General features: G+C 44.0%; 1 protein-coding gene across 1 annotated transcript; it reads right to left on the bottom strand.

Moving 5' to 3' along the window:
- Window positions 1-5,400: 5,400 nt before the first annotated feature.
- LOC117542407 lies at window positions 5,401-9,896 on the bottom strand. Its single transcript, XM_034210064.1, has 5 exons — window positions 9,773-9,896; window positions 7,597-8,430; window positions 7,115-7,270; window positions 6,922-7,014; window positions 5,401-6,719 (listed from the first exon to the last, which is right to left on the bottom strand). The coding sequence occupies exons 2-5, from the start codon at window positions 7,768-7,770 to the stop codon at window positions 6,474-6,476; spliced, it is 669 nt and encodes a 222-aa protein (XP_034065955.1). The 5' UTR covers window positions 7,771-8,430; window positions 9,773-9,896; the 3' UTR covers window positions 5,401-6,473.
- Between the last annotated feature and the right edge of the window lie 1,116 nt (window positions 9,897-11,012).

Here is an 11,012-nt window from a genome sequence, read left to right as displayed (position 1 = left end):
CGCCTCAGGCCAACGGGTCGTTCTGTCCACCATGGTGAGGAGGTAGGAAAACCCCTGAGACGAAGGCAACGGACCAACCAGGTCAATGTTGACGTGATCAAACCTCCTCTCAGGCACCAGGAAACGCTCCAACGGGGCCTTTGTGTGGTGGTGCACCTTAGCGCGTTGACAAGCCACGCACTCCCTGGCCCAAGTCCTCACGTCCCTTTTCAGTCCTTGCCAAACGAACTTCGCCGCTACCAAACGCACCGAAGGTTTAACGCCGGGGTGTGACAGGCCGTGCACAGCCTGGAACACAGGACGCCTCCAGCTTGCAGGGACGACAGGCCGCGCCAGGCCCGTAGAGACGTCACACAGGAGAGTAATGCCCACGTCGCCGAACACCACGTCCTCCAAGCGCAGCCCCGCGCTCTCCACCTTCAGAGCCTGGACGCCGGGATCTGTGACCTGGTCCGCCGCCATGCGAGTATAGTCCAGGCCCAACTGGACGGCACCGATGACGACCCTGGAGAGGCAATCAGCAACCAGGTTCGACTTGCCAGCCACGTGCTTAATGTCCGTAGTGAACTCCGATATGTAGGACAGCTGCCGCTGCTGACGTGCCGACCAAGGCTCCGCCACTTTTGACATGGCGAAGGTGAGCGGCTTGTGGTCGACAAACGCCGTAAATTCACGGCCTGCCAGCATGAAACGGAAGTGCCGCACGGCCAAATAAAGTCCGAGGAGCTCCCGGTCAAAGGCGCTGTATTTGCGTTCTCTAGGTGTCAGCTGGCGGCTGAAAAAGGCGAGCGGCTGCCAAGCGCCCTCCACCCACTGCTCGTGCACTGCGCCGACCGCGTAGTCCGACGCGTCCGTGGTGATGGAGATGGGAGCCGTAGATGATGGGTGTGCCAGCAAAGCCGCCTGAGCCAACGCGGTCTTGACCTCAGCAAAAGCGTCGTCCGCCTCTGCTGTCCAGTCGATCTCCTGGACGGGGGTCTTGCCTTTCAACGCTTCATACAGCGGCCGCATGATGTGTGTGGCCCGGGCGATGAAACGGTGGTAGAAAGTCACCATCCCCAGAAACTCACGGAGCGACCGGGCTGTGAGCGGGCGAGGAAAAGCCGCAACAGCCTTCACCTTCGCTGGCAGAGGTGTCGCACCGCCCTTGGTGACGCGGTGCCCCAGGAATTCGATGTCCGACACCCCGAACTGGCACTTTGCAGGATTGATGATTCATCCGTGTTCGTTGAGCCGTGTGAAAAGGGCTCGGAGGTGGGATAGGTGCTCTTGCACTGAAGTACTGGCGACGAGTATGTCGTTGAGGTAGACAAACACAAACGGTAGGTCCCGCAGCACCGAATCCATCAGGCGCTGGAACGTCTGAGCGGCATTCTTGAGTCCAAAAGGCATCCGCAGGAACTCAAAAAGTCCAAAAGGCGTTATCACTGCTGTCTTGGGAATGTCCAGGGGGTGCATGGGCACCTGGTGGTATCCACGCACCAGGTCCACCTTGGAAAACACCCCCGTACCGGCCAGATGCGCCGAAAAGTCCTGAATGTGCGGCACCGGATAGCGGTCAGGCATAGTGGCGTCGTTGAGTCGGCGGTAATCCCCACACGGGCGGAACCCGCCGTTCGGTTTGGGAACGACGTGCAGGGGGGAAGCCCAAGGACTGTCGGAGCGGCGGACAATGCCCAGGCGCCCCATGGTTGCGAACTCCGCCCTCGCTACAGCCAGCTTAGAAGGGTTCAACCGCCGGACCCTGGCATAGACAGGAGGCCCCCCGGTAGTGACGTGGTGTTCCACGCCATGCTTAGTGGTAAGCGCAGAGAAGGTGGGTAGCGACAGGTCTGGAAACTCGGCCAACAGTCTGAGAAACGTGTCTGCCCCTGACAGCGAGCCTGACAGCCCGTCATACGCTGCGCTGCCAAGTGTGCACACGAGGGAAGAAAACGTTAAGGCATCAACCAAACGCCTATTCTTAACGTCCACTAAGAGTCCATGAGCACACAAAAAATCCGCTCCGAGGAGGGGAAAATAAATGTCCGCTGTCACGAAATCCCAGCTGAAACGCTGTCCTCCGATGCACAGACACATAGGCCTCACGCTGTATGTGCGAATGGGACGGCCGTTAGCCGTCGTCAATCGCGGTCCGTGCCCCCCACGGGCGACGTCTTCACTCGACGCTGGAACTACGCTCCGTTGAGCGCCCGTGTCACACAGAAACAGGCTCCCCGAAACGCTGTCGCTGACGAAGAGGAGCCTGCACGTGCCGCCGACGCTCAGAGCCACTACTGAGCGCCGGCCCCTCCGTTTCCCGGGGGTTTGTAGCTGCACGGAGCGATGCATCTCTTCGCCCTTGTCCCGAAACGTGCGTGTTAAACGCACTCTCCGGCGTCTCCACGCCGGCTCGCCACAGCCGTGTCCGGCCTCCGCCACGCTTTCTTGACTGCAGGTGGGCCGCTGAGCGTCGCGGCTAACGTTTCTGCACCGGGCTGTTGTGTAGCCAGGAAAAAACGATCCGCTTCCTCAGCCAAAGCACGGGGCTCCGTGACAGGCGTGTTGGCCAACGCCGTCTGTACCCGGGGAGGCAAGTGACGCAGGAAAATCTCGGTGAATAAAATCCGGGGATCTTCCCCCCCTAGCAGATTTAGCATTTTCTCCATTAGCTGGGATGGCTTGCTGTCTCCTAGGCCTTGAATGTCAAGTATCTGGCGGGCCCTCTCCTTAGCAGATAAGCTAAATGTCTTAAGGAGAAGGGCCTTAATCGCCTCATATTTGCCATGATGTGGGGGGGCTGCGATGAATCCCACCAACCTGGACGACGCAGAGCTGCCCAGCGCTGCTACCACATGGTAGTATTTCAGGTCCCCATCACGGACCTGTCGGCAGGCGAAGTGCGCCTCCACATGTGCGAACCATGCCTCCGCGGCGTGCTCCCAGAATTCCGGCAGCTTTACGAACACATCGCGTTCAGCCATGCTCGTTAATTTCCCGGAAACTTTCTCGGAAAAGTCAAGGTCACCAGTGTAGTGCCAGGAAAAGGGAGTCGGAGGTGGTGTATTAAGAACAGAGTTCCAATCTTTATTAGCCATTAATAACAGAGAGGTTATCGCATGAACTGCTCTGCTTGACGAGCTAGCAGGAATGGAAGCTAACGCTACAGGTGTTCCCACTAAAGGGTCCGTGTGGCAACACAATACGAGAGGTGAATTATGTCCAATAACGTGTCACCACAACATACAATATATCCGATTAAAGCTGAGACTCCACAGATTATTTAAGTATAGTATCTAAGCGATCCGATCTCGCAACAGGGGAAGCAAACACAGACATCACAACACGTACCTTTTACGGAGCTTTTACGGGAGATCGTCTCACCGTAGCTGTCAATCTGATCAAAAGACGTGTTCAATGGCATTAAAACGAGAAAAAACGCGGCTGAATCGGTTGATCCATAGGTTGATAATGTATCTGTGGCTTTGAAGCAATTGTTTATAATCCATAATATATTTTTATGTAAAAATCGGACCACAAAAGTTAGCTGCTAATGGTAGTCACCAGAGTGTATGCAGCTTCCGGTTTTGGCTACGCGTCACTCTCACTCCTTATTTGGTAATGTGTGTGTGTTAGACTGCGCTGGACTGCCGCATAGCCAAGACTAGGGCTGCAACAAACGACTAATTTGATAATCGATTAATCTATCGATTAATTAAACGATTAATCGATTAATCGGATCGTTAAGGTTTTAACTGTACTACTACTTATATCGGTACTGCTTATCGATCCGGTCCTTTTAACGATAGTAGGCTATTAACGGTTCTTTTGACAAGAAATAAGGTAAACTAACTAAACAAATTGTGAACAAAACTAACATTGCTTTTTATTTTAATTAAATGCATAATATTTCACATCAAAAGAAACAACAATGTTTTAACAAATTATATTAAATAATGTGATGACAGAACTGTAAACAGAATAGCTGAAACTTTAACAAAATAAATAACTCTGTTACCTCTAATCATTAACCCATGTTTTTATAACTGAGTTAACTCTGTGTGTTGCTGCTAGCATACATAACACCTGACGTGGAAACGTTACCCTTACATGATAAACTGTTATTGCACTTTTGGTAACGAGCATTGTCCACATCGAGACGGCTAAAGTTTAACCACACTTCGGAGCGCGTTCTCTCCGCCATCTCCTCCGTGTGTGTGTGTTGCAAGTATGGAAAGCCTAAAGTGCCACTATTCGCCCGTTTAAAACGCGCGATTTTTGTAAAAAAACACGGGTTTTACGCGCGTTCTTGACATGTAAAAAAACGCGCGTTTTTTTAATATGATAATGAGCCTCACCTTCTGTTTTGCATAGCCAGTACTTTTAAAGTGTGTGCAACCAATCAGTGAAGAGTTAAGCCAGACTAAAGCAATCTGTTGATGAAAAGTTCCTGTAACCTACCCCATTGTGAGATTTAGATAGAAAGAATAATCACAATAATTAAATCTAAATTAAACATTTACAGTAAATAATATAAAGTATAAACATATCTACAGTCACAATTTCATTATTGTTATTCATACTTTCTGTTATGTAGTTTATTAATGTTCCCGTGCTTTCAGTTTCCATCCAGTAATATAATCACAATGCTATTTTGAAGGTGGGTTCAAAACAATCTATGTAATGCAACTTGCTGTACGTACTGCTACACCTACTATTGGGGAATCTGATGTATGTTGTAATGTTTGTGCCAGAGCCGCTTCATCCAAAACAGTACTCCGGTTAGAGAGATGACACCTGACGGGAAATACAGTCTCAATTGGTACACACTGTGATTATGAGTGGGAAAAATGAGTGTAATAAATGCTTTTTAGACAATAAGAAATATAAAGTTAACTCAACTAGTTGCTCAGTATTTTTGTATTATCAATACGATTACTGCATAACTAATATCTCACATCTGAAGGTTTAAAGAAAAGGCACCTTAAAATAAAGATTGGTCTTTCAATACATTAGCTGGTTGATTTTGTCTTTTCAATTGTTTATCTAAAATCAAGTAGCTATAACTGGTACTTATCGTTTGAAGATAGTCTGGTTATAATGCTGTTTGAAGGAGGCACACAGGTAAGAGCACTAACTAGCTAATGTATCTTAGCTTGAATTAAATGTATTTAACGTATAATGAAGTGACTGCAAATAAATGTATCACACTTTATAAAAACTTTTATTTCAGTCCACAAATACACAGAATAAAGAATACATTCAGGTCAATGTAGAAAAATAAGAAATACTTTAGTCCCCTCGGTCTTCCTCTCATCAGTAGAGGAAAAGTGTGTGTGTACAAGATAGATATTAACTTTACTCCACAATTTCCTACCGTATTATTAAATAAGTCTGCACAGCTGAGGGGACACCTGTAACTCAATTCATGTGATTTTTGGGTGATTTATTCAATAAAAACCTCTGTATTTTCAGAGTTAATCAAATGACAGCCACATTGTTATCTAAAGTGTCTCAAACACGTTTAAGGAGTGCAATGCAACTGAAAGGTACACTAATAAAAGTAAAACTTTGTACCAACAAAAAAATATTAGAGTAATCAATCACACGAAATATTTTACATTGACTCAATGAAAGTCCATTTCTTCAGATCAATCTGTATATTTTAACACCAGAGCACATTTATTTGAATGAAAACCAAGTTGTTCACACAACCAGCTTTGGCCTCTGAGGCAGCCATTACCTGATCTTAGACATGTTAATAAGTACCACAGTTAAAATGCAGTAATATGTGGGCCGCTTCCAAACATCAAACTCTTAGAAAAAAGACTTGTCCTTATTATCCACTGCACACTTTTTTAAAGCAACACTGACAACTTGCGCCTGTGAGACATGTAATCTCTGAAAATGATTAGACATGCATAACTTCTACAGTGAAAATCGGTCATACTGTAAGTGCAACTTCTGAACACAACACTTTTTCGCAAATGTTTTACAATGCATAATTATTATAAAACCTTGGTTTTAGAAACCTTACCATGTAACAATGGTAACTGTGAGTGAGTGCAACAAAGTGTCTAACAGCTGGGTTCTCAGTCTATTCACTTTTGGGCTCATCTTTTTCCCCTCCATCAGGACTTTTTGCACAACTTCAAAAGTGGATTGCAGTTATTTCTGATATCTTAAGTTCAGTCAGACAACTCACGTGTTCCTTTAACATGTTTATTAGAAGCAGCATATAGTTGAGTTTGGCGACTAGGCTCGGGCCTCATCACTCCATAGATATACATAGCACGATGAGTGATGATCAAATAACTAACCCCCGAGCCTACAGGTGGAAGCTGGGGTGGTGGTGGGGAAGCGAGCAGCAGCGACGTAGAGGTAGCTGCGGCAATAGCAGCAGCAAGCAATGCATAGAGAGAGATCTGGCAGGTTAAATAGAGCGGCTTATTAAGGAGACTCTGTTTGGTTGGTTGTAGAGTGGCAAGGGGGCGTTATGTATGAATGCAGCATAAGTGCTCGAGTTGACTGCCTGAACTAGCTCGCAGGCTTCGCCCCATTTCAGTGCGTAATATGAGCCCGAAGAGCATGGCAAAAGCTGTCGCAACCGAGGGCAAGCCGCTGAGGACCTCTGTTCCTTCGATGAGAACCTTGACGTCTTTGGGTCGATGAAACTGATCCTCTTTCCCAGTGACAAAGGTTTCCATTGTTGCCTGCTCCAGTTCTCCAGCCTCAGCGTCCTGCAGATCATGCAAAAAAAAGGGGAATGGATGAGGACCACAGAGTGTAGTTCAACAGGCCTGAGGCGTCAGTTCAGTCGGCCCAAGAGGAAAGCTCAGGAGGTCATCACAAATGACTATCTTTCTAACCAAGCAGTTATTTGCATGCAGTACAAATATGTTTTCTTTTATGAACAAACTTCTTGTGAGTGGGAGGTCTTACCTGGAATTCTTTGATGAGATGGTCAACAGGTTCACCCAGGTAGATCATTAGAGATTTGAGGATGCATTCTCTTCTGATGGCGATGTCCACAGTCTGAGTAAGAACAGAGATATATATATATAATAAATCAAATTTTAAAAAAAAGGACGATTCAGCCACTGATCCCACAGATAAAAAACTCATTCATAGATACCTCATCCAAAACCTGCAAGATCCCGGTGGTCTTCTGTTTCACAACTCCTCCCCTGCTCCTGATGACCTGCAGTAGTTTGGTGGAGTGTTTGTCCAACTGCGCCAAGAACTTTGTCTCCAATGGAAATGTTGTTATGCGCATGAACTCAGCATTTACCTAGAAAATATAAGCAGCATAGAAAACAAAAAATACTGAGAATTTATAATACACATGTTTTTTATAAAGAGCCAACGGTTTGATTAAAAGTACTCCAAGTCAGCTTGTATGAATGTATTATTTAAATTAATTAATCCACATATTTATTGAAAACCACCACCAAATAAAGACACTAAGAGTAATAGATGTAAAGCTTATATTGTGATATATATTAAAAAATAAACGTCAACATATTTGCCTAGGCTGTCTATAGTTGTTAGTAAGTTGGGCCCTCAATTCTTCTCCACTACAGGCTTACAATCAAGGGTTTCATCAAAAATAATTACCTCTTCCATGTGAAAAAGTGCAGGCCACCGCTCCAAGAGGCCTTCAATGCTTGGCCTCTGATGCACTATTTCTTGTCTTCGGTATCCAAACGCCTTCGCCATCTTTTCTTTTATTGATTGCCGATTGTTTATTTTCTGTTGTTCTGCCAAAAGGGAAATTGTCTCTTGCTCCATGCTTTCTGGAGTCTCACCAATCGGCAAGGATGGAAAATGGTTGGCCTCAGCTCGCCTGGCTCTCTTTAAAATTCTTCGCAGGGTAGGACTCTTCTTGAGACTTGGTCTTCAACGAGTTCACAGCAAGCTCTGCAGATGATTTGAGCTTGGTGTCAGTCTAGATTGGTTCTTTGTGTACTCTGCATTTCCTCTCTGTAATTGACATTCTGTGTCATAGGAGAAGACCGGGATTGGAAACACTTTAGGCCACTGCTGTGTTCTTAATGATTCTGAGGAAGAGCCGCTAAGTAGTACTGTGTCATCTGTATTCACAGATCCAGAGGAGTCTTCACTGTACAGTCCACTTGTAAGGGTACTATTTAATGGTATCTCAACTGGGTACAAGACCACAGTTGTAGAATCGGGGTCTAATTCGACAACTTTGATCACTGTTAAATCTTTAATCGCATGTGTAGATGTAAGATTAACAAATGTGTTCCAAAAATCAGTGTCTTTATACTGTAGCCTTATGTAACCTTCTAATCCACATGAATTCTTGACCTCCTCAATGAGCTCTTCCATTGAGTTGGGAATCCCATTTCGAAGCTCCAGTCTGACGCTGTTGTGGTCGTTCAAGATGATCAGCAATCGAATAGGTGGTTCAATATCAGCCATGGCGCTCTAAGAGAAAGAGAGAAATAGAGATGTGAAGAGGGAATTAATGAAATGCAGGTGTACACTCAATACATTCTTTCTTTTCAAATTGCATTGTGTTGTACTTTACAAAGTATTACATACAAAGTTGATATATATATATATATATATATTAGGGCTGTCAAACGATTACATTTTTTAAATCAGATTAATCACAGCTTAAAAATGAATTAATCATGATTAATCACCATTCGAACTATGTCCAAAATATGCCATTTATTTATGTATATTGTTGTGGGAATGGAAAGATAAATGAAAGAAGGCGGATATATCCATTTAACATACAGTATGTATGTTTATTATAACATTGTTCTGTGTGTCAAAATGAAAGACAGCCCACTAAAATTCGTTACTCAAAGCCTATACTTTATTTTAGGACAGTGGTCAACATTTTGGTGATGTAAAAATATATAACACGATGTTGTAAACTAAAGTTACATTTACAATATCTTTATCAATTGAACTTGAAAATTAAAATATAAGTCGCTCGTCAATATGAAAGAAACACATTACTCTGTCCTTAAATTGACGTTTAACACCAGAATTTCTACTCTGGTAATAAATACAAATTCATAGTCTTATCTATTTATTTACAATAGAAAACACGCAGCCCGCCTGTTCATACTGTTTACAGGCCACCAAGCCTCAGTTAAGAAAAGGTAAAGTTAATATACTTAATGTTTGTCTGAATATATTTACCGTTGAATCTGGCCATGACTCATGCTGGTAGACCGCTAACGCTAGCATGCTTTATTCAGACATTGACTTTAGCCTGTAGTCGAATTGGAGTCATGGGTGGGTAGTGTTTTTACAGTCCACTAGCTCAGTTAAGAACATTTAACGTTACAGTTAATGTTGTGTTGAGAAATATATGCTCTGCGGAGTGTTCTTCACTGGATAATGCGTGGTCTGAATAAAGCATGCTAAACGTTAGCGCATGCTAAACATTAGCACAAGCTAAACGTTAGCGCATGCTAAACATTAGCGCAAGCTTTTACGGCCTACTCAGTCAGAGTCACGGCCAGACACACGTAGGCTAACGTTTTCCATAAATAACGTTACATTTTCTTAAATGAGCTACCGGACTGTAGTAACGTTAGCCACCCATAAATCCAAGCGCGCTAAAGGCTAATGTCTGAATAAAGCATGCTAGCGTTAGCTTATAAGGGCTATCAACAGCCGGTAAGACCCACAGCCAGAGTCAACGGAAGATATACTCAGACAAGCGTTAACGTTTCGGTATGTGAAATTATATTAATATATATATATATATATATATATATATATATTAACATTAGTTTATCCTTACCAGTATCACATGTGCTCGTTTTCCAAGTGTCAAAGACTGGATAGAGGCGGATGAAGACTGCTGGTTACGACGATTACCTCTGTCACTACCGATCTGCCCACATGATCTGCCCGATCTGTCTTCTTCTTCTTCTTCTTCAATTTAATGGTGAATCGCTTCCACTTGGAGCATATATCGCCACCTACTGTTGAGTTATTAAATGTTCATATTAAATCCTTGTCCTCAAACCAGTGCTTTTGAGGAATTTGAAGATCAGCTTGTTTGCTTCATTTCTTGATTTACTTTCATATATTGATTTGAAATCCATGTCCTTGATGTTGAGTTGTTCCAGTGCAGTTTTCAGAATGAGTCTTTGCCTTGTATATTCCGGGCAGCTAAAAAATACATGATGTATTGTCTCTGGTTGTTGGCAACCATCACAATTGCCATTTGGATGTTTCCCAATCAGATGCAGTGATGAGTTTAATCCAGAGTGTCCCAATTTTATCCTGCTGTTAATGCTCTGTTCTCTTCTACTACTCCCCCAAGTGCTTCCTGTTCCTACTTCCCTTTGTATCTGGTATAAATGTCTTCCTTTGATGTTACTGTCCCATAGTTGTTGCCATTGTTGCTTGATAACCACTTTTGTAACAGATTTGACTTCTGATCGACTGATGGGTACAATTATATCAATCTGGTTTGCTTTCAAACCACATTTTGCCAGTTGATCCACTACTTCATTCCCTCTAATACCCACATGCGCTGGAACCCACACAAATTGAACAACAATTCCCAGATGAACTAACCTAAACATGATGTGTAAAATTTCATGTAAAATATCCTGACGACATTCTGAAGAGAAGTTGTTTATGCTCTCCAGAGCTGCACTGGAGTCAGAGCAAATGACCACTCGCATTGGCTGTATTTCCTCTACCCACTGAAGTGCTAGTGAGATAGCCATCATCTCTACTGTATATACTGCAATGTGATCACTCGTACGCTTTCCCACTTTTACTTTTAATTCAGGAACATAAAATGCACAACTAGTTTGACCATTTTCTGGATCTTTGGATCCATCAGTAAATATTTGTATAAACTGCCCATATTGTTCATGTAGAACAGTGTTCACATAAGCCTGTACATTGATTTTGTTTTTCATTGAATGTAATCGTTTCAATAGTGATACATCTACTATAGGTTGAGGTAGCAACCATGGTGGAACAGCTGATAACACCACCGTCGGACTAATACTCCATTCTTT

The sequence above is a fragment of the Gymnodraco acuticeps genome, unplaced genomic scaffold, assembly GCF_902827175.1.
Source record: "Gymnodraco acuticeps unplaced genomic scaffold, fGymAcu1.1, whole genome shotgun sequence".
Taxonomy (NCBI): Eukaryota; Metazoa; Chordata; class Actinopteri; order Perciformes; family Bathydraconidae; genus Gymnodraco; species Gymnodraco acuticeps.
This window is presented reverse-complemented; position numbering and strand designations above follow the sequence as displayed.

Bases quoted from the DNA above. Each gene is read 5' to 3' on its own strand.
- LOC117542407 (XM_034210064.1), bottom strand. From the start codon at position 7,770: ATGGAGCAAGAGACAATTTCCCTTTTGGCAGAACAACAGAAAATAAAC. The intron at 7,015-7,114 runs GTATCTATGAAT...GTTCTTACTCAG, and splicing joins TCTTGCAGGTTTTGGATGAG to ACTGTGGACATCGCCATCAG. The intron at 6,720-6,921 runs GTAAGACCTCCC...CATGATCTGCAG, and splicing joins ATCTCATCAAAGAATTCCAG to GACGCTGAGGCTGGAGAACT.